The 23,934-nt window shown below is 43.9% G+C and overlaps 1 protein-coding gene across 1 annotated transcript; it reads left to right on the top strand.

Annotated features, from left to right (window-relative positions):
• The first annotated feature begins 1,257 nt into the window (after positions 1-1,257).
• On the top strand, positions 1,258-23,572 carry LOC100997369 (1,25-dihydroxyvitamin D(3) 24-hydroxylase, mitochondrial). The gene is made up of 12 exons (XM_009215912.4): positions 1,258-1,950; positions 2,171-2,361; positions 3,585-3,678; positions 5,551-5,647; positions 10,937-11,028; positions 12,237-12,348; positions 14,266-14,411; positions 17,901-18,067; positions 18,869-18,947; positions 19,438-19,635; positions 19,734-19,854; positions 22,079-23,572. The coding sequence occupies exons 1-11, from the start codon at positions 1,258-1,260 to the stop codon at positions 19,842-19,844; spliced, it is 1,980 nt and encodes a 659-aa protein (XP_009214176.3). The 3' UTR covers positions 19,845-19,854; positions 22,079-23,572.
• The last annotated feature ends 362 nt before the right edge of the window (positions 23,573-23,934 follow it).

The following is a 23,934-nucleotide window of genomic DNA, read 5'->3' as shown; positions in this document are numbered from 1 at the left end:
GGCCTCCCAAAGTGCTGGGATTACAGGTGTGAACCAAGGCGCCCATCCGCAAAAGATTTTTAAGAAACAAACTAGAGGCTTACAAAAGAATTTACCAGGTAAGGATTTGCCAACACTGGGGGCAAAAATGACCGAGACACGTGACTGAAAAGCAGGGCGAGGAAACAGAATGTCCCTCCGCTCCTCCCTGACTGGTGGTAGTTTTGTATTGGATCAGGTTGAAAGGATTCCAGCCACTTTAAAACAATCAACAAAAGTCTCCAGCTTCTCTTCCTGAATTAGCAAAGCGAGTTCTACTCTTGCTGGCCGCGATGACTCTAGAAATTGTGTATGTTTGTCACTGGAGCTGCCTAGGACGCACCTTGGGGGAGGGGGGCAGTATTGGGGACGGTGGTTTCGAGCTCTGTGTGCCCCTCCTTTGCACAAGGTAGTCGGTGTACAAGAACAGAGACGGGCGGTGGACATACGGGAGGTGGCCCAGCCTGAATTCAAGCAATATGGGTGCAAGCCAAGCTCTCAAGCTTCATTTCCTAACTTCCTAAAGAAATAACAACAGCAACTAATTTTTATTGACTGTTGACTATGGACAAGGCTTCGTTGTTGCCGCTTTACGTGCATTAATTCATTTAATCTGCAAAACAACCAAACATGAAGCAGCAGGAAGGAAATTCTACAAACTCCCCTTCTTGCTCAAGTTAAGAAAGTCTCTTCTTTTGGTGCATTTCAGTAAGACTCAAATCCTCCCCACCCTGGGAGGCGCAGAAAGCCAAACTTCCTCCAAAATAAAGGGAAAAAAAAAAAAAAACACTTCAGTCCAGGCTGGGGGGATCTGGCTCCCCGGGCCCCTGGCAGACGCCAGCAGCTTTTCTGGGTGCGCACTCGTGGACCTCACCCGCCCGGCATCGCGATTGTGCAAGCGCAGGGCGGCAACCACGGCCGCCGCTGCCGGCTCCTGCCAGCCAGGGGAGGGCAGGGAGGCGCGTTCGGCGCACACCCGGTGAACTCCGGGCTTCGCGTGCCTTTCCGGGGGTTATCTCCGGGGTGGAGTCTGCCGCCCCCACCCCACCTCCCGCGCCTGGCGAACAGAGCCCCGGTCACCTGAGGCCCGGATGCCCTCGCTCACCTCGCTGACTGCATCCTCCTTCCACCCCCATCCTCTGGGTCCTGCGTCCCTCGGAGCCTGGCCAGCCGGGGGCCACTCCGCCCTCCTCTGCGTGCTCATTGGCCACCCAGGGCATGCCCGGTCTCCATAAATGCATGGTCCCCAGACATAGGAACATGGAGAGGGACAGGAGGAAACGCGGCACCAGCAGCATCTCATCTACTCTCCTTGACACCTCCTCCCCGTGGTTCCAGCCAGACCCTAGAGGTCAGCCTTGCAGACCAACAGGAGGACTCCAGCGTTCCCTTTTCAAGAGGTCCCCAGACTCCGGCTGCCCTCTTCCAGCGCCTGTGGCTAGCGCAAGGAGGCACCAGTGCTCTGAGGCTGTCGCGTGGTGCAGCGTCGAGCATCCTTGCCGAGGTCCTTTCTGCTGCCTGTCCCGCCTCACCCCGCTCCCTCACACCAGCTGGCCCTCTTTGCCTCCCTTTCCCAGAATCTTTAAGCTCCGAATCCCACCAGCGCCTCCTACCAACCTCACCTCACCCCACCCCGTCCCTGTGCCTTCCCGCGCTCCGGTGTCCCCCGCTGCCATGAGCTCCCCCATCAGCAAGAGCCGCTCGCTTGCCGCCTTCCTGCAGCAGCTGCGCAGTCCGAGGCAGCCCCCGAGACCGGTGACATCTACGGCGTACTCGTCCCCTCAGCCGCGAGAGGTGCCAGTCTGCCCGCTGACAGCTGGTGGCGAGACTCAGAACGCGGCCGCCCTGCCGGGCCCCACCAGCTGGCCACTGCTGGGTAGCCTGCTGCAGATTCTCTGGAAAGGGGGGCTCAAGAAACAGCACGACACCCTGGTAAATACCTTTTCGCGCCCCTGACTCCCTTTCTCCTCCCTGTTCCGCCCTCCCAGCGGCGCTCCAAACCCTCCCCGACGTGCGCGGCGCACGGTGCGCTTCGGCGTCTGGGCAGTGAGGGACCCCGTTTCCCGAGGAGGAAGGAGGCGGGAGGAGGGAAAGCGCTTCGGCCACGGCGGAGGATGCGCGCTGACACCGCGCTGTGCCCGGCCCGCTGCAGGTGGAGTACCACAAGAAGTACGGCAAGATTTTCCGCATGAAGTTGGGTTCCTTTGAGTCGGTGCACCTGGGCTCGCCATGCCTGCTGGAAGCGCTGTACCGCACCGAGAGCGCGTACCCGCAGCGGCTGGAGATCAAACCGTGGAAGGCCTATCGCGATTACCGCAAAGAAGGCTACGGGCTACTGATCCTGTGAGTCCAATCCGAGGGACCTGGGCATGCGGCCAGGCCTGATGAGCCTGACGGCGCCTGGAAATTGTGAAGAGGTGGAGTTAGAGTTCCCTGGGGTTGGATGCTTCTTATGTAGGGCGGATACCAAAGCCCCTCTCCGGTGCCATTGCAACCCTGAGCTCTTGTATAGATTAGAGTTGGTCCACGGAAAAGCTGTGCTGTGCACCGGGCACCTGCGTTCTCTCTGGCAACAGAGCAGGGCCACACCCTCCCATCAAAGAAAGGCCAAAACAGAGTTGTACAAACTGTGGTGTTCAGACTCTTGGGCAGGATGAGGTTCTGAAGTCAGCGTACCCGGCAAACATCTTATACAAACAAAATTGTCCTTTAAAATTCCCTGAAACACCTTGTAAGCTCAAGAGCCAGGAGTTAACCTCTTTTGCTTTTGACAGTGGCCTTTTCTGCAGAGGATTGTGGGGCATGCCTTATTTCTACTTGTAAAGGTGGAATAAGGAGGGATATCAAAGTTGTGTTTTAGGTCGATAAATGCTACAATGGGATGTGATTCTTCTGCTTTTTAGTTGTTAGCATTTAACAAGTTAGCACCTTTATCCCCAAATTGTAATGCCTAATAGTTATATTTTCCAGGATATAATGAGGAATTGAAAACCCTGTTAATGCACGGTGCATCACAGGCTGTGTGGTCTGCAGTGGGGCAGGTGCATACAAGTACACGTTCACAAAAGGCTTATTACTCCGGTGAATCTCTGGCTGTATGTTATCATTTGGAGGCAATAGTAAAATTCTAAATATGAGATATTTTGTAAATACGAAGCCCACACCAATTAGTCGAAAGAAGACAAGATTCTTTCCTCAAACAGGTCTGAGTTGCTGGTGATGGGGTGTTCACATGCCCCCTTTTACGGCTAGGAATTGGCCCCAGGCCTTCCAGCCCCACTCCCTGCAAGGACACCTCAAAACCCCTGAACCCAAATTATCTGGACTTCAACTTTCTGGTGCAGTCTTTGACTAGGTGCTTTTGCATCCTATTGTCAAACTATTGTCAAAATACGATCACTATTTTATCCCAGATATTCTAATGATAATATTCTCTGGATATTTCTCGGCATGATTCTCAGTGTTTATTTGATTTTATGGTTCCTGAAGTTGCAGCTGGGGGTATTTCTGCATATCCCTTCTTTTCTTTTCAATGTGCTCTAAATGTATTCCTGCTTCTCTCACAGGGAAGGGGAAGACTGGCAGCGGGTCCGGAGTGCCTTTCAAAAGAAACTAATGAAACCAGTGGAAGTGATGAAGCTGGACAACAAAATCAATGAGGTTTGTAGGCTGGGGCCAGCTTTCCTGGGGCTCTTGGGGACATAGGGATATTGGTGGAGCTTCAAGTGACAGCTACAAAATACAAAGGAAAAAAGCATGCAATTCGGGTGATTCAAAGGGGGGTCTTCTCTTTCTCTCCATTCCTTCCTACAACCTCCTCCCCACCAAACCCTTATTTCTCCCTCCTTCGCCCTCTTTTAAAGTCATATCACAATGAGGGAGCAATGGGGAGCATGGACTTTGGTATTCTACAGCCTTGGATTTGAGCCCCAGCCTTCCACTCCCTGACTATGAGACCCGGCTATACCACTTACCTTCCCTAAGCCTCAGTTTCCCCATCTACAAAACGGGAGTAACAGTTCCTGCCGCATGGGTTTGCTGTGAGAGTTAAATGAGATACCCTTGTAAAGTTCTTAAGTAGTGATATTTGAGCTAGGTTTTGCAGGAGCCTGAAGGCAGAGAAGGTGGGGAAAGGCAGAGACAATAGCCTTCTGAAAACAGGGAGGCATGAAATGACATGGTGTGTTCAGAGAATCAGTCATTTAGTGTAGCTGATGTGAGGCTTTCTCTGAAATGATACTGGACAGGTCTTAACAATATTTTTGTATCATACTAAAGTATCTGGACATCGCCCCTTTGCCAGCACAGAGTCAAAGGGGGTTTTAAGCATATAGTAATCTCTTTCTACTTCTGTTCACTTTGGATGTTTATTTTGAACTGGATGTGTCCCCAGATGGGATCACACAGGTGAAGGATTGCAAACTCAGAACCTTCCAGGGGCCACGGGACTAATATAAAATAATAAGGCAGACCCAGTAAAAATTTCAGGAAACGTGATAGTGCGCGCCCCTCCTAGGAGGGACAGCAGCCCCAGTTCCAGCAAATGATTGCCATGTCGGAACGCAGACCTCGTGTCTCCAAGTCTCGTAATTATTATTTACATTGTTAAACTAGTAGTGGTAAATCCACATGTTCATACGAAACCTCTTGATTTTTTAATGGTAACAAATTCAAAGAACTTTTAAATGCACTACGTGGGCAAATTAAACATGCAACGTAAATCCACACATGTGGACTCTATGGTCACACCAGCGCATGGCAGGCTCCAGGATGGCAACTTATCAGCTCTGTGTGCATAAGTGAGTGACTTGGCCTCTTTAAGCCTCAGCTTTCTCATCTGTTACATGGGAAATGAGTAATGACAGTATCTACTACCTCATGGGGTTGTGGGAGGATCAGCCAATACACTTTGTACAGTGTTTGGTACCATGTGGACCTCATTAAATGTGAGACATTCGTTACTGAAAACTCTGGTTTATGAAACTGGCATCCAAAGGCCTTATGTGACTGTCCCAAGGTCATAGACTACTTAGGGAAAGAGCTGCGTCCAGAATTGGTGGATCTTCTGGTTCCAAGTTCAACATTAACACAACCACCAACCAATAAAGAGACGTTTCCTTGCCCAGATGTGGAAAGGCACACCTCAGGATAGCTGCCTCATCACAGTCCTTGAGATGCTGGGCCAACAGGGACGCTTGGCTGATTCCTTTGTGGTTTATTCCCCCATTCTGATTAGAAAAACAACAACAACAAAAAAATGTTTTCCTCTTCATAAATTGCCAGAATTATTTTTAGATCAAAAGCTGAAACTTAAGCTTCAGGGTGGCTTCAAGAAATAACCCAGGACGAGGTCGCTAGGGGATGAGGTGGATTCCCAGGGAGAATATATAATTAGTGTGACTTCAGGATGAATAACATTATGGCCAGTGAATATTCGATGTAGCAAGACCTGAAGTTAGCTCAGTGAGCTTTAAACTTCTGTTTTCCTTCAACGGCTTTAAAATGTGTCTTTTGCGGTTGTTTTCTTTGAAGGTCTTGGCTGATTTTATGGGCAGAATAGATGAGCTCTGTGATGAAAGAGGCCACATTGAAGACTTGTACAGCGAACTGAACAAATGGTCGTTTGAAAGTAAGTTGTCGTCATAGTCTTGCTCATTGATTTTGCAGGTGATTTTGCGGATAAAACACGGCTCTTTCGACAACCCTTGTAAACATGCATTATTGCTGCCTAGGGAAAGGCCAGAGCAGCCCTTTTAATGCTTCTTTTAGGTGCTTAAGTTATGCCTTGAACTATGGATTGTTTATGGAGTCATACAACAAACATGTGTTGAACACTTGCTGTGTGTCTGGCACTGTGCTAGATACTAGGGATATGACAATGAACAAAACACATAACCTTCCTGCCCTTGGGGAGCTTCCATGCTAGACAAGGTGATAGTCAACAAGTAAACACATTTTCAAATACACTCTTCCAGGGAGTAAAAGAAAACAGAAAGGGAGTTAAGAAAGAGCATGAAAGGTCGGCACGGTGGCTCATGCCTGTAATCCCAGGACTCTGGGAGGCTGAGGTGGGCAGATCGCTTGAGGCCAGCCCAGGATTCTGAGACCAGCTTGGGCAACACAGTAAAAGCTTGTCTCTACAAAAAATACAAAAATTAGTCGGGATTGGTGGCAGATGCCTGCAGTCCCAGCTACTCAGGAGGCTGAGGTGGGAGGATTGCTTGACCCCGGGAGGTTGAAGCTTAAGTGAGCCATGATTGCACCACTGCATTACGGTCTGGGTGACGGTGTGAGACCCCATCTCCAGGGAGAGAGAGAGAGACAGAGACAGAGAGATAGAGAAAGAAGGGAGGGAGGGAGGGAGGGAGGAAGGGAGGAAGGGAGGAAGGAAGGAAGGAAGGAAGGAAGGAAGGAAGGAAGGAAGGAAGGAAACAGAGAAAGAGGAAAGAAAAAAGAAAAGAAAGAAAGAAGAAAAGAAAGAAAGAAATAATATGGAAGAATGAAAGAGGGGCAAGTCCTTTTTAGTAAGGAGACATTTGAGGTAAGTCCTAAAGGAAGGGAAGGAGCAAATCACGAGGGTATCCGTGGAGGACTGTTCCAGGCAGCAGAGACAGGAAGTGCAAATGCCAGGAGGTGGAAGCATGAGCACCGTGTTTGAGGAACTGCAAGGTGCTGGTGTGAGTGGATCACGATGAAAAAGCTGGGAGGAAGGGGAGCCTATGAAAGATGAGGTCAGAAAGAAGACAGGCGTCCAATAGGGCACAGCTCATAGGTCCTGGCAAGACTTTACTCCTCGTCTGACTCAGGTGGTGCAAGTGAGGGAGGGAGGACATGACCACTTTCTTCAAAGATTACTCTGGAAATAAAGGGCAGAGCTCACTGCCCATGGGGGTGCAGGCAGGACAGCAGGCAGCTGTGATCAGGTGGGAGAGCGCCTGGCTGAGGACCTTCAGGGCTGTGGGAGAATCTGAGAGGGCCACCTAAGCCGGACATGGCCAGGGGTCGCTTCACAGAGATGGTGCCCCTCAGCTAAGACCTGATGGTTGAGTAGGAGTTCACCAGCTGAAAAAGGAGGAAGGAAGATGTCCCTACAGAAGAAGCGCAGAATGACAAGCGTATCCTGTAACAGAGGCTGGGAGAGGGCCGGCAACCAGCTCATGGAGAGCTGTATGGGCAGGAGTTTGAATATGAGCCTGTAAGTAACTGGGAGCTGTGGATTGTATTCAGCAGCAGTGCGATATGGGCAGATTTGCTGGGAGGATCACTGTGGCTGCTGTTGGAAGAGAGAGAAGGAAAACCTATAACACTTCCATAAATTCAAGGTCAGAAATATGGCCATAAATAGATAAATATAAAAATACATAACTTTTTATTACTTATTTGAGACAGACTCTCACTCTGCCCCCAGGCTGAAGTGCAGTGGTGTGATCTTGGCTCACTGCAACCTCCACCTCCTGGGTTCAAGCAATTCTCCTGCCTCAGACTCCTGAGTAGCTGGGACTACAGGTGCATGCCACCATGCTTGGCTGATTTTTGTATTTTTTAGTAGAGATGGGGTTTCACCATGTTGCCCAGGCTGGTCTCGAACACCTGACCTGTGATCCGCCTACCTCGGCCTTCCAAAGTGCTGGGATTACAGGCGTGAGACACCATGCCTGGCTAACTTTTGTGCTTTTTAGTAAAGATGGGGTTTTGCCACCAGTTAGTCTCAAACTCCTGAGCTCAGATGATGCTCCCGCCTTGACCTCTGAGAGTACAGGGATTACAGACATGAGCCATCGTGCCCTTCAGAGTAACTAATTATTTTTAAAGTTCATGTACCACCCAGAGCTGTCTCACATATTCCCAGTGGTGTACCTACCAACCACTGTGGAACACAAATGTGGCGAAACCTGGAAAGGCTGGGAAGAAATGAGTAGAGTTTGGAAAACACAGATGTAGTTGGAAAAGTTGTATGTGGGTGCTGACTAAGCTAATTGACTCTCACTCCTCAGGTTTATGATTTTAGGCCAGTTGTTTACCTTTTTAATCCTAGTTTCCCACTTTATAAGTCAAGAGCCAATTATCCACCACTAAAAAGGTGGCTGCAGTAATCCTGTATATTTTTTTTTTCTAGACTATGTCACCAAGGCTAGGGTGCAGTGGCCAGTGGTACGATCTTGGCTCACTGCAACCTCGGCCTCCTGGGCCCAAGAGATCCTCCCACCTCAGCCTCCGGAGTAACTGGAACTACAGGCACATGTAGCCATGCCTGGCTAATTTTTTATTTTTATCTTTTTGTAGAGACAGGATTTTGCCATGTTGCCCAGGCTGTTCTCGAACTCCTGGGCTCAAGCAATCTGCCTGCCCCAGCCTCCTAAAGTGTTGGGATTACAGATGTGAACCACTATGCTTGGCCCTGTGTCCTTTTTTTTTTTTTTTTTTTTAATTTATTTATTATTATTATACTTTAAGTTGTAGGGTACATGTGCATAACATGCAGGTTTGTTACATACGTATACTTGTGCCATGTTAGTCTGCTGCACCCATCAACTCGTCATTTACATCAGGTATAACTCCCAATGCAATCCCTCCCCCCTCCCCCCTCCCCATGATAGGCCCCGGTGTGTGATGTTCCCCTTCCTGAGTCCAAGTGATCTCGTTGTTCAGTTCCCACCTATGAGTGAGAACATGCGGTGTTTGGTTTTCTGTTCTTGTGATAGTTTGCTAAGAATGATGGTTTCCAGCTGCATCCATGTCCCTACAAAGGACGCAAACTCATCCTTTTTTATGGCTGCATAGTATTCCATGGTGTATATGTGCCACATTTTCTTAATCCAATCTGTCACTGATGGACATTTGGGTTGATTCCAAGTCTTTGCTATTGTGAATAGTGCTGCAATAAACATACGTGTGCATGTGTCTTTATAGCAGCATAATTTATAATCCTTTGGGTATATCCCCAGTAATGGGATGGCTGGGTCATATGGTACATCTAGTTCTAGATCCTTGAGGAATCGCCATACTGTTTTCCATAATGGTTGAACTAGTTTACAATCCCACCAACAGTGTAAAAGTGTTCCTATTTCTCCACATCCTCTCCAGCACCTGTTGTTTCCTGACTTTTTAATGATCGCCATTCTAACTGGTGTGAGATGGTATCTCATTGTGGTTTTGATTTGCATTTCTCTGATGGCCAGTGATGATGAGCATTTTTTCATATGTCTGTTGGCTGTATGAATGTCCTCTTTTGAGAAATGTCTGTTCATATCCTTTGCCCACTTTTTGATGGGGTTGTTTGTTTTTTTCTTGTAAATTTGTTGGAGTTCTTTGTAGGTTCTGGATATTAGCCCTTTGTCAGATGAGTAGATTGCAAAAATTTTCTCCCATTCCGTAGGTTGCCTGTTCACTCTGATGGTAGTTTCTTTTGCTGTGCAGAAGCTCTTTAGTTTAATTAGATCCCATTTGTCAATTTTAGCTTTTGCTGCCGTTGCTTTTGGTGTTTTAGACATGAAGTCTTTGCCCATGCCTATGTCCTGAATGGTACTACCTAGGTTTTCCTCTAGGATTTTTATGGTATTAGGTCTAACATTTAAGTCTCTAATCCATCTTGAATTAATTTTCGTATAAGGAGTAAGGAAAGGATCCAGTTTCAGCTTTCTACTGATGGCTAGCCAATTTTCCCAGCACCATTTATTAAATAGGGAATCCTTTCCCCATTTCTTGTTTTTCTCAGGTTTGTCAAAGATCAGATGGCTGTAGATGTGTGGTATTATTTCTGAGGACTCTGTTCTGTTCCATTGGTCTATATCTCTGTTTTGGTACCAGTACCATGCTGTTTTGGTTACTGTAGCCTTGTAGTATAGTTTGAAGTCAGGTAGCGTGATGCCTCCAGCTTTGTTCTTTTGACTTAGGATTGTCTTGGAGATGCGGGCTCTTTTTTGGTTCCATATGAACTTTAAAGCAGTTTTTTCCAATTCTGTGAAGAAACTCATTGGTAGCTTGAGAAACTCATTGGTAGCTTTTTTTTAAAAAAAAAAAAAAAGGTTACAAGAGATAATTTTTAGGACAATGGGGAACATTTTAAAATGGGACACAGTCGATTTTTTATGGAATGGTTGCTAATGTTCTCAGGGATGTTAATGACATTGTGGTTATGTAGGAGAATGCTTTATTCTTAGGACATTACTGCTAAATATTTAATGGTGAAGTGTCCTGAGAGCTCAAAATTATTTTCAAATGGTTCAGCACACACAGCCACATATACACTTGTATGCATACATACACACAAAGAGAAAGAAATGGCAACAAGATGTTAATGAGTTCAGAGGATACAGGTATTCATTTTACCATTCCTTCAACTTTTCTGTAGGTAAAATGTTTTGAAATGAAGAGTTGAGAATTTTATTTTTAAAAAAGGTTCCTTCTAAATAAGATGATGAAATGGAAGAAAAAATAAAACCCTATGTGAAGTGCTAGTCCAGTACCTGGCATGTAATGGGTGTTTAGAACATAATTATTCCCTTCCCTTCTCCTCCTCTAGTGAATGGCTTCCAATTCATTATGTTAGGCAGTAGAATCCAATAAGTGACTCTAAAAACACAGCTGAGTTAGAGGCATAGCGTAGACCTGACCCCGCGGCACCTTTGCTAGGGCCCCTGGATCTCCTGTGTGACTTACATGACTCAGGACAGTGGATCTCTGATCAGCACATTCTAAGGTGATGAGTCATTGGGCCTGGAGATAATTTCTAGAAAAAGAGAGTGATTGTGTCCCCTTTCTCTCAGACTCTTTGCTTTTCCTCGATATTCTTGCACTGTTGCCTTTTCTCAGAAAATCCCACTTTTAAGAGGCATGGAATTGAGTCTTTAACAGCCAGCTAAACATAGACTCCAGCATTGCTGTGATTGTGTAAAGTGATGATTATTTTAAATGACAGGTATCTGCCTCGTGTTATATGAGAAGAGATTTGGGCTTCTCCAGAAGAATGCAGGGGATGAAGCTATGAACTTCATCATGGCCATCAAAACAGTAAGCCGTCTCTTTAAGAGAGCCGTTTTCTTGATTGATGTTTTACAGATCGATTTTTATAGAACTTCACAGTGTTTCCCAAAAACTGGCATACACACGTATTTTATTTCCGTAGTTAAGTGTTCATTTTAATGTGCCTTATATATTTTAGTATATTGATGTGCATATATGCAGCTGTCTTCAATGTTTTTGGCACCAGGGACCAGTTTCGTGGAAGACAAATTTTTCCATGGACAAGGCAGGGTGGTGGGGTAGGGGAGGGAGCATAATTTAAGTGCATTACGTTTTACTGTGTACTTTATTTCTATTATTATTACATACTCACCATAATGTGGAATCAGTGGGAGCCCTGAGCTTGTTTTCCTGCAACGAGAAGGTCCCATCTGGGAGTGACAGGAGACAGTGACAGAAGGTCCCATCTGGGAGTGATGGGAGACAGTGACAGACCATCAGTCACTAGATTCTCCTAAGGAGTGTGGAACCCAGATCCCTCGCATAGGCAATTCACAGTAGGCTTTGCACTCCCGTAAAAATCTAACACAGCCCTTGATCTGACAGGAGGCAGAGCCCAGGTGGTAATGTTGCTGGCCTGCTGATCACCTCCTGCTGTGCGGCCCAGTTCCTAACAGGCCACTGACCAGTATTGGTTCATGGCCTGGGGGTTGGGGACCCCTGCATATATGCGCGTAACATAAAGAAGCACATTAAATCCATTATTTCTTTGATTAGGCAAGGTTAAAATAGCTATTTTAATTAAAGATCAGTTGATTTAAAATACTTTTTAAAAGGAACCCAAAATTTTTCAGATTGTACCATTTTGAATAGTTTGGGTGGTGTGTAGATAGGATAAACACTGAAATTGGTTTGGAAATCACTGAAGCTTGGAAATTATTAGAAATTGAAGTGAATATGAAAGTTATAGTTTTTCCTCTTTGTTTGTTTACAATTCAGTCATCAGATCGCAATTTTTTATCAAACACATCCAGTGGAAAGTCATCCCCCACATTACCTTCAATATTGAAAGGAGGTGGAGGTGGGGTGTGGGCACTGCTCCCAGGACCAGTGCAGAGAGACCCGGGGACATCCTTGTAATTCCAGCCTTTTAAAAAGTGCACGGTGCTGTGGTTTAGAATGTTCCTCTTCCAGAACGAACGTTGTCTTTGAGAGAAGGAGAATTCAGAATAAAAAGGTGCTTGCATTTCTCTCAGATGATGAGCACGTTTGGGAGAATGATGGTCACTCCAGTCGAGCTGCACAAGAGCCTCAACACCAAGGTCTGGCAGGACCACACTCTGGCCTGGGACACCATTTTCAAATCAGGTAAAGGGCCGCCCTTCACATCCAGCCAGAACGAGCCCGGCATCCCTGTGTCTGGAGCTTCAGAGAGAAGGTGTGGAGTGATCTCCAGAGCCTCATCACCACGTTTAGGTTTTGCAAACACAGGTGTTTTGGGATTGCCCCGGCATACACAAATTCTAAGTAACAAGCTTTCTGTAGTCTTCTTTGGGAATTAAGAGTGGTTAAAAGTAGAATCTGGCGGGGCACAGTGGCTCCCCTGCATAATCCCAGCGCTTTGGGTGGCCCAGGCGAGCAGATCACTTGAGGCCAGGAGTTTGAGAGCAGCCCGGCCAACATGGTGAAACCCAGTCTCTACTACCAATACAAAAATTAGCTGGGAGTGGTGGCGGGCACCTGTAATCCCAGCTACTCAGGAGGCTGAGGCAGGAAAATTGCTTGAACCTGGGAGGCGGAGGTTGCAGGGAGCCTAGACTGCGCCACTGCACTCCAGCTTGGGAGACAGAGTGAGACTCCATCTCAAAAAAAGAAAAAGTAAAATTTATGGAGTCAGGGAACCCTGAGTTCAAGTTGAGCTCTGTCACTGGTTGTGGTGGCTTGGCCAAATGTGCAATCACCTTTTCATCTTCAGTTGCCTTGTCTCTAAAATGGACTAATAATAATAATAAATAATCATAATAATAAGAGTACCTACCTCAATGTAACTGTTTCTGGGTCTAATACAGATTATAGTTAACATAAAAACCTGGCATATCACAGAATCTCAGTGGACTAGAGCTGTTTCTGCTACATGACAAAGGGGAATATTTGATGCTAGGCATTGTTCACTTATACATTTATTTAACCCTCACAACACACCTACAAGGTAGGTCCTTTTGTTAGCCCTGAGAGGGGTACCTGAGACACATAAAAGTTAGCAAACGTGGCCAGGCACCGTGACTCATATCTGTAATCCCAGCACTTTGGGAGGCCGAGGCGGGCGGATCACAAAGTCAGGAGATTGAGACCATCCTGGCTAACACAGTGAAACCCCGTCTCTACTAAAAATACAAAAAAAAAAAAAAAATACCTGAGAGTAGTGGCGGGCACCTGTAGTCCCAACTACTCTGGAAGCTGAGGCAGGAGAATGGCATGAACCTGGGAGGCGGAGCTTGCCGTGAGCCGAGATCGCGCCACTGCACTCCAGCCTGGGCGACAGAGTGAGACTCCATCTCAAAAAAAAAAAAGAAGTTAGCAAACGTTCCCAAGATTGCATGCCAGGTGATGGCAAAGCCAAGGTTTGAAGCCAGACAGAGGGCTTCCTGGACTCGAACTCTAACTGCTGTGCCATATGTGATCACCATTATTATTACCATCTTCATTATTATAATAAGCCTGGTGGTTGCTTGCTTAATAGTGAGGAAGGTGCACGCCTACATTTTATGTTGTAAATATTAGAAATTTTTACCATTATTGTCAACATGAATGGACAGTGTACTTGTGCGTATGTGGGGTATGTGTGCTTAGTAATATCTGGGTCCAAGTTGGATTCTGAAAGTGAGCCCAAATCCTACCTTCTTTTACGCTTATTTCTCCCAAGATCTAAACTCTTACTACTCAAAACTATGACCTGCAGCCCAGTGGCATCAGCATCACCTAGAAGCTTATTAGAAATGCAGAGTTCCAGGCCTACCCAAGCCCTGTTTCAGATTCTGCATTTTGAGAAGATGCCTAAGTGATTCCTATCCACATTGAAGTTTGAGAAGCCTCACTCATGTGGGTATTGAAAAATCCTTGCAGACTTAACAAGAAGGCAATAATTAGTGTGTGTAACAAATTGTCAGTGTTCCTGAAAAGACTATTTAGATATTGCAAGAAGGATTTTGGACTGAGATTTTCTTTTGTGATTTTCCTCATCCTCATTTTCAGCTGACTTCCTCTCTTTCTTCTCTGCTCTAATAGTCAAATCTTGTGTTGACAACCGGTTAGAGAAGTACTCTCAGCAGCCTACTGCAGATTTCCTTTGTGACATTTATCACCAGAATCGGCTTTCAAAGAAAGAATTGTATGCTGCTGTCACCGAGCTCCAGCTGGCTGCAGTGGAAACGGTAAGGGTAGGCTGGATTTGAGTTTGCTAAATGAACAGTCTGTACAATTTTTAGATGACAGATTTTAAATAGTAATTCAGCTCATTCATGTCACCGGGATTCACTGAGCACCAACTTCACAAAAATGAAAAGTCTCATACTAGATGCCACTGTGCATCCGTGCATGGCCTTTTGTGCTTAAACACTGGGTAGGAGGAGACTTTGTGTGCCCCAGTGACAAAAACCCAGAGTAGGATGTGATGAGTGCCGTGATGTCCATGCACGCTGCTGCGGGAGTTCAGGAGCAGTAAAGTTCCCTGCCCTGGCAAGATACAGAATCCAGATTTTTCAAAATTGGATGTATTTTGTTCGGTTGTACATGTTACCCCAAAGTGCCTAACTGTGGCTGTTACTTACTGTAAAAAAAAAAAAAAAAAAAAAAAAATGGCATGCTCTCTTTCAAGCCAATATTTTAATCGCTTAGAATTGTAAACAAAGTCCCAAAGAGTCTGGGACAAGTGGATTTTAACTGAAACGAAACAGCTCATTGTAAAGACCAAAATTCTGTCTCTGATGTGGCCGATACTCCCTAGGGGATAGTAGATACTAAGTGCAGACCAACCCTGCCATAGGCATTCAGGTAGGTTGAATTGACCTGGATACTGGTTTGAGCTGTGATGGGAGTGACGCACACTAACCTCCTCCTAAGTGCAACATTTACTTCATGCATCTTAAAGTTCCTAAGCAAAATGTAAAGCAGTTGTTTATTTTCCATGTGTTTCCCCTTCTGTGCTGTTTCTTGCCTGAAGTAAAGGTAGGTTTTCTGTATCAGGAGATAGAGAGGTTCTCATTTCTCCTCATGCTCCAGAAGGCTGTTGAAAGTGGGAATCCATCCTCGCTCGCTTTCCTATTGAACTACTTACCCTGGGAGGCTCCTTACAGCGGTGAAAGTAAAGTGTCACCCATTTTTCTTTTATATTTTCAACTGGAATGTGACCTCTCTGAGAGCAATGGCTTAGGGTTGTCCACTGCCGTGATTCCAGGACATAGAACAGTACTTGGCATCTAGTAGTGGCTGAATAAATGAATTCAGGAACTACTGAGCGCCTACTGTATGCCTGGGACTGTTCCAGGTTCTTGAGAGACCACCATGAACCAGAGACAAGGGTTCCCACTCTCATGGAACTTGTATGCAAGTGGGGAAGACGGACAGTAGCCATGTAAACAAACAGATGTGGTCACTTTAGATAGTGGTATGGATTGCAGAGGACGCCATCAGGATGGTGTAATATAGAGGGGTGGAGATGATTAAAGGGGAGCCCTGTCTGAGAAAGCAGTACTGGAACTGACTCTGGAATGATGAGAAGAGCCAGCCACAGAAAGACCTGGTGGAAGAGCACTGCAGGTAGAGGAAACGGCCCATGCAAAGGCCCTGGGGCAGAAAGAGGGATGGAGCTGGAGAACTAGCAAATGTGGTCAGAGCTGAGACTGGAGAATTGGATGAGCCTTGTTAGTCAGAGCCTTGTGAGCCCAGCCTGGGTAAGGCATTAGATTTGATTGCACCTGTGATGGGAAGCTCTTGCAGCATTTTAAACAAGGGAATCACCTGATCATTTATGTTTTTGAAAGTGGGCTCTGGCTGGTGGATGGAGAATGATGAACTTAGCCAAGAGAGTGGGTGCAGCAGGCCAGTCAGTGAGCTCGGTCTGTTCCACGGAGGTCAGTCCAGGACAGTTTGTGCCCCCGAGGTTTTCCAGGCCACTTCCCCTCAAGTCAGCTGCTGCAGCTTAGCCCCTGCAGTTTCCCTACAGGCTCAGACTGTCTTACATGGCTTTGGTAAAAGCTACAGTTATCTGCCTTTTGGAAACTATTTGGTACTTGCGGTGAGGGACTCACTGATATGGTTAAATCCATTTCTTTTTTGGTCCTGGCTATTCTGAAAGTCACATTTGGAAAATCAGAGCCATTTGAAAGTGTATCTAATTTGATGGCTACACCCTCTTCCTGTTTTGTAAATTAGACTCTTATAATCATGGCGTCTATAGTTTATTTGCAGCCAAGGCTGCCAGTCCTCTGACATGAAGAAGCCTGCCTTGGAGGCATCTTCTTCCAAAAATAATAAATAACCATCGTCTCTGAATGGTCGTGCACTTTGCTCATTTGTGTGAGTGGCACATGGCACTTAGCAACAGCGCCTTCATGTCTGTGGAGGTGGACACAATGATCATTTTCAGGGAATATTTGGCTTAAGTTAGCGAAGTACGGCCTAAAAATAACTACATATGAATACTAGTGGTGAATATTATGTAGCTTAAAGCTACACTGGCTGTTTCCACCAATGTTTTTTCTCCAGTCATTGCCTGTGCAGAGAAAATAAAAGATGCCACTTAAAAGGGCGTAGGCCTTTGTCAGAAACTGTAGCTGGAGTACTCAACTCAATGCTTGAATTTCTTATTTTGGTGTTGGCACCCTCGTATGAGGGCTCTTTACATGTGGTTGAAACCCCGAGTGTAGATAGTGCCTGTTTATTTTTGTCGTAACTTTTTAGGGTGTGGCCAAAGGAACTTTTAAATTTCAGAAATGCCGTTTCTTGTCCATTTCCACTATAACATTTTCTTAAAGCCTCTCATTAGCAACACCCTGAGGATCATCATCCCTCTCTGTTTATTCCATTTTTATATCAATGTTTTTTGTATCAAGCAACTTTTAATTAAATGTTTATTTTGAGATCATTGTAGATTCACATTCAGTTCTAAGAAAAAATAGAGAGGGATCCGTTGCATCCGTCTTTTCCCCTAATAGTAACATCCTGTCTAACAAGAAAACGTTGTCACAATCCCAAAATTGGCATTGATTTAACCCGCTAATATTCTCATTTCACCAGTTTTACATGTACTCATTTGCGTTCGAACAATTATTGTGTCAAACCATATTTTAGGTCAGGCGCAGTGGCTAACACCTGTAATCCCAGCACTTTGGGAGGCCAAGGCGGGTGGATCACCTGAGGCCAGGAGTCCAAGACCAGCCTGGCCAACATGGTGAAACCCTGTCTCTACTAAAAATACAAAAATTAGCCAGGCGTGGTGGTGGACGCCTGTACTCCCAGCTACTCAGGAGGCTGAGGCAGGAGAATCGCTTGAACCCGGGAAGCGGAGGTTGCAGTGAGCTGACCTGGTGCCACTGCACTCCAGCCTGGGCAAGAGTGAGACTCCATCGCAAAAACAAAACAAAACAAAACTGTATTTAAATGTTCTAAAGCAGCTGATTAAAGGATTATACTTTGGTTTCCTCAGTAATTAATTTAAAATATATCCTTAATTGATATGTTTTATGAAATAAATCTGCTTTTTTATATATTGGATTTGTCTCAAGGCATAGCTATAAGGACACATGAAGAAGCTTCACTAACATATTTGCAGAATAAGGTGGTAGGCATCACCTTTTTTCAGCTAATAGTGGTTTAATGCAGTTATTTACAAAAACTCAAGTTTATGTCCATTTGGCTTGCAGACAGCAAACAGTCTCATGTGGATTCTCTACAATTTATCCCGTAATCCAAAAGTGCAACAAAAGCTTTTTAAGGAAATTCAAAGTGTATTACCTGAGAATCAGGTGCCACGGGCAGAAGATTTGAGGACTATGCCATATTTGAAAGCCTGTCTGAAAGAATCTATGAGGTAAGAGCCTATCTCTGAGCCAATATAAATGTGTTAGAACACTGTTCTCTTAATTATGAAGCAAGGGGTCCCCTACTCATGGACAGCTTCCCCTAGCTAATTAGAAACAATTATCACACTGCAAAAAAATCTTTGGAGCCATATTTCTTTTCTGGCACTCATTTCCTAAATCATTTGGGCAAATTCTATTAAATCTTGGAAAGTCAGTGCCCTCCCCTTTAATTCGATAATCTTGCTACTCTAATGAACGCTGTAAGCACTAATTAAGATAGGGGCATGATTGAAGGCTATGAGATGGAAGCTCACAAAAGAGCTATATTGTTATGTAATAGGACGTACACACAGCTTTGTTTTTGAGCCTCCGGTATAAAACATCTTTTGGAAATTCTTTTCACATCCTTTTGGGAAAACAAAACTCACAACATTTTAGGATGAGAAGGATACTGTCAACTTTGTCAAGAGTACATAGGAGAAACATAGAACAAACATCGCGCTTCAAGAGCTAGCATAGAAACATACAAATTGAAGTCTGGAGTGAAGTACAGAGAAAACCAATGTTAACAGTTTACTAAACACCCTTGCACTGGGGTTTTAACTGACTCAAGAAGATGAGAGGAACAAGAGATACAATTATTGAGAAGAAAAAGACAACTTCTTTAGGAAGATCTGTGATTATGCTGCCTTTCTGAGTATGCACTTGGGCTGCACTTATTTAATCCAATCTGCATTCCCACTGACACTTCAGAGAGAACTTAGACGGTGCTCGTGCTCACCTTGACATCTTTGATTTTACGTTTTCAGGCTTACGCCGAGTGTGCCATTTACAACTCGGACTCTTGACAAGGCAACAGTTCTGGGTGAATATGCTTTACCCAAAGGAGTAAGTCGAATTTGTATATTCTACACCTTACAAAACCTTGGAAGATACACTTTGCAAATATTCGTCAGATCTCCCTAGACTTTGCACTGGAAAATATTCATTTTGGAAATACAGAGATGGTAGTGAATGTTGCATAGTATAGAATTAGAATTAATGGCTATGGAGACAGAGACCTGGATTCAGTCTCACCTTTATCTGTGTTGTCTTCAGTGAGTTACATAATCTCTGTGAGCCTTAACTTCAACCGTAAAAGGGGTTTAATAACAGAATCTGCCGCGCGGGATTGCTGTGAGTATTGTGCACAATTTTAAAGCCCTTTACCTGTTTATTACCTGGCACATTTTAAGCGCTCCGTGCATATTGGCAATCATCATTATTATACATTTGTGGATTTGGCTTTTGACTTGTAAGGTGACAACTTTTGTAAATGTTGTCATTCAAAGGTATCTTCTGGTTATTTTAAATACTATGTGTTTCTGTGTGTTTTTAGACAGTGCTGATGCTAAATACCCAGGTGCTGGGATCCGATGAAGACAATTTTGAAGATTCAAGTCAGTTTAGACCTGAACGTTGGCTTCAGGAGAAGGAAAAAATTAATCCCTTTGCGCATCTTCCATTTGGCATTGGAAAAAGAATGTGCATTGGTCGCCGATTAGCCGAGCTTCAACTGCATTTGGCTCTTTGTTGGGTAAAACCTTTACCGGTTTCTGCAATTATGTTCTGTGCTATTTCACAAGGCAGAAGAAGAGAGGGGTAATTCTGTTTTTGTGTGCATGCGCATTGCAGATTGTCCGCAAATATGACATCCAGGCCACAGACAACGAGCCTGTTGAGATGCTACACTCAGGCACCCTGGTGCCCAGCCGGGAGCTCCCCATCGTGTTTTTCCAGCGATAAGATGCCTCAGGTGAGCATCTAGGCGATTCCTTATCCTCTGCAAGATAGGGAGAATGACGAGGGATGAGCTATGCTGGGAAGTCAGCCAGGCTGGGGTTTGAATCCCAGCTCACCTCTAATTTGCTGGGTGACCTTGAGCAGTTCCCTAAACTCTCTGCTTCCTTTTTTTTTTTTTTTTTTTTTAATTTGTAAAATGATGACCCAAAGAGTGTGTATCACAAAAATTTAATGTGAATACCAAATACTTATTCCTGAGCCTGACATCAGTTCAGTGTTCAGTAAATGCTAGCAGCTGTTCATGGTTTTTGCATGTGAATAGTAAGGCTTGGCAAACTTTTTCTGTGAAGGGCCAGTTGGCAAATACTTTAGGTTTTGTGGACCAAACAGTCTTTGTCACATCCTCTTAATACTACCTTGGAGCATGAAAGCAGCCACAGACAATTTGTAAACTAATGAGTGGGCTGATGTTCTAGCTTTCTATTGCTCCCAACGCAAATTACTAAAATTTAGTGAGTTAAACAACACAGATCTATTATCTTACAGTTCTATAGATCAGAAGTCTGATGAGGCTCTTCCAGGCTAAAAGTATCGTGTCGTCGGGGCTCTTTCTGGAGGTTCTAGGGGAGGATCTATTCTCTTGCTAGTTTGGGTTGTTGGCAGAATTTAATTCTTCATGGTTACAGGACTGACGTCTTTATTTTTTTTGCTGCTGTCAGCTGAAGGCTATACTCAACTTTGAGAAATTTCCCCTATTCCTTGGTTCATGAAACCTTCCCCATCTGAAGCCAGTAGCAATGGTCGGTTGAGTCCCTCTCATGCTTTGAATCTCTCTTTCTTCTTATATGGCTTCTGTCTGACAAGATATTATCCAGGATCATGTCTCCCACCTCAAAGTTCATAAATTTAATTTCATCTGGAAAGCCCTTTTTTTCATATAAAGTAGGATATTCACATGTTCCAGGGATTAGAGCAGTCACATTTTAGGAGGACCGTTATTCTGCCTACAAAGGCTGTGTTCTGATAAATTTTACAAAACACGAGTGGTAGACTTTATTTAGCCCTAGGGTCTAGGTTTGTGTTATGAAATGACTTGTACGATAAGTGTATGTATTTATCAGCCTGTATTGAACACAATAGAATATTTTTTCTGTAGTATGCCATTCAATGCTTTTTCTTACAGTAGAGGAGTTCTCATGTTCCCTCCACAACTTTTGCCATATCCATATACCAACCAACTGCTATTTATTTCAATACTTACTGAGTTATTTCCTTTACATTAACATAAGCCTAATACTATATGTTGGCCTTGTGCTGAGTAATAATTTCCTTAATGAAATTAAGAGTTAGTAAGTCTAGTTATGTTCTCCTAATAGGCATTAAAATGAATTCAAAACTATTGAAGTGATCAAAAGTTAGCCTAAGAAAGCTTTTTTTTTTTTTTTGAGACAGAGTCTCACACTGTCCCCCAGGCTGGAGTGCAGTGGCGCAATCTCGGCTCACTGCAACCTCCGCCTCCCAGGTTCACACCATTCTTCTGCCTCAGCCTCCCGAGTAGCTGGGATTACAGGCGCCCACCACCATGCCCGGCTAACTTTTTGTATTTTTAGTAGAGATGGGGTTTCATTATGTTGGCCAGACTGGTCTCGAATCCTGACCTAGTGATCCACCCGCCTTGGCCTCCCAAAGTGCTGGGATTACAAGCGTGAGCCACCACCCCCGGTGGTGGAACTAAGACATTTGTAACATATGGCTTTAGAGAGTGACATGTCAGCATTTAAACCCAGATTCTATCATTTTGTTCTGTTAGCAGCACCTCCTGGGATTTGCCTGGAGAGAAAATACTGTTTGCCAGTGGCAAGTTCAGGAGCATTTGCTAATTGGTAGATTATTTAGAGAAACATGCAATTACAGATAAAATTTCTGAACAAGGCCCAAATGAATACATTATTATTCCTCTACCAAGTGTCTGATGCTGTTATGAAATTTGTCCAATTCTGAGCATCCCAACCAACAGAACTGAATCAAGTAGGGTAAGGAAAGTGTTCTAGCTTAGTGGTGAGACCCCAGTCTTCAGCCAAGACAGCGTGCATGTTTATCACAGTAAGCCGCACCTTTGGTAAAAGCCCATGGCAATTTAAGTTTTAGCATTTTTTTTTTTTTTTTTGGCTAATAATTTGTCTTGTTTAAATACATTTTTTTGATATATAATTACGGTGTACCTTTTTTTTTTTCAGATTTTTTTTTAACCAAGACCAAAACAGCCATTTCGACTTTTCTGCAAAAATGGTGCTTACGGCTTCTGCATTGCCAGAACGCAAACTTCAAAAGCCCACATCATACAATAGCTTATAAAGAATATTTAGGCCCAGGTGTTGATATTTTTTCTTCTGCAAAATTGTTCCAGAAGCTATACTGTCTTTCTAGACCGTGGTATTTGTTAACGTCATATCCAACTCAGGGAAGCGGACTGAGTGCTGGGATTCAAGGCATTCTACAGGGTTCACTGCTGGTTTACACTTCACCTGCGTCAGCGCCGTCTTCAGGTGCTTAGAATGGCCTGGGAGCCTGTTCTCTCTCGCATCTTCCATGACATGAAAGGGAGGCTGGCACTTGTCAGTCAGGTAGAGGTTACGAACCATTTCAGCCCCTGGCTACCACATTCACTGTCTGAATCTTTAATTCCCAAGAATAAGTTTACATTTCACAATGAAAGACCTACAACAGCTAAATTTTCTGGGGCTGGGAGTAATACTGACAATCCATTTACTGTAGCTCTGCTTTAATGTACTACTTAGGAAAATGCCTGCTTAATAATGTAAGCCAAGCTAAATGATCGTTAAAGTGATCAGGCCTCCCATGAAATTGCGTTCTTCCTGAATTGAAATAGAAACATTATTGGGAAACTAGAGAACACCTCTATTTTTAAAAGGACTTTAATGAAGTCAGACATCTTATAAGACTAGTGATTCACTGGGGCATCATTTTGTTAGAGGACCTTAAAATTCTTTATTTTTTTTAATGTGATTCCTTTATGACATTAGGGTAAGGATGAAGCAACAATTTTTAAATTGTGTATGTGCATATGAAGCACAGACGTGCATGTGTGTGTGTCTGTGTGTGTGTCTGTGTATGTGTGTGTGTTCTAATGGTAATTTGCCTCAGTCATTTTTTGTAATATTTGCAGTACTTGATTTAGGATCTATGGTGGAGGGCAATGTTTCAAAGTTTAGTCATAGCTTTAAAATATTCAATGTGACTTTAATATTATAAAATGATTTCCCATGCCATAAGTTTTCTATTAAATAGGACAATTATAAAGCATGCAAAAGTTAGAGATCTGCTATATAACATTTGTTTTGTGATTTGAACTCCTAGGAAAAATATGATTTCATAAATGTAAAATGCATAGAAATGCATGTAATACTTGTAAGACTTAAAAATTGTGTTTACAGATGGTTTATTTGTGCATATTTTTACTACTGCTTTTCCTAAATGCATACTGTATATAATTCTGTATATTTGATAAATATTTCTTCCTACATTATATTTTTAGAATGTTTCAGAAATATACATTTATGTCTTTATATTGTAATAAATGTGTACATATCTAGGTATACACTTTCTCTCTGCTGTGAAATTATTTTTAGAATTATAAATTCACGTCTTGTCAGATTTCATCTGTATGCCTTCAAATTCTCTGAAAGTAAAAATAAAAGTTTTTAAATATTTGAGAGACTTCCCTTCTTTATTGCCTTTGTTACAGCAAAATAAAAACAAATTCAAACTTTATTTTACTGGTAAAAAATTTTCTCATGTGGCCTATAAGCCCTATATCACAAAATTTACCCTTAGATAAATCTAGACTTTAATAGCAGTTTTACTGAAAGTGTATTCTTGGAATTGCAAAATAACTTGCCAATTTTTTGCTGCTTAAATATTTCTCAAGTCCAGTTACTTCTATTTCTATCCCCTTTCCAATCACACAATCAACCACACGCTGGTTATGTGATTGGAAGCAGGGTAGAATGGCCTGGGAGCCTGTTCTCTGTCGCATCTTCCATGACATGAAAGGGAGGCTGGCACTTGTTAG

Source organism: Papio anubis, chromosome 16 (assembly GCF_008728515.1).
Source record: "Papio anubis isolate 15944 chromosome 16, Panubis1.0, whole genome shotgun sequence".
NCBI lineage: Eukaryota > Metazoa > Chordata > Mammalia > Primates > Cercopithecidae > Papio > Papio anubis.
Note: the sequence above shows the minus strand (reverse complement) of the source record. Positions and strands in the feature narration are given on the sequence as shown.

Coding starts and splice junctions, on each gene's coding strand:
- LOC100997369 (XM_009215912.4), top strand. CDS start 1,258: ATGGTCCCCAGACATAGGAACATGGAGAGGGACAGGAGGAAACGCGGC. Junction 12,349..14,265: donor GGACACCATTTTCAAATCAG/GTAAAGGGCCGC, acceptor CTGCTCTAATAG/TCAAATCTTGTGTTGACAAC. Junction 14,412..17,900: donor AGCTGGCTGCAGTGGAAACG/GTAAGGGTAGGC, acceptor TTTGGCTTGCAG/ACAGCAAACAGTCTCATGTG.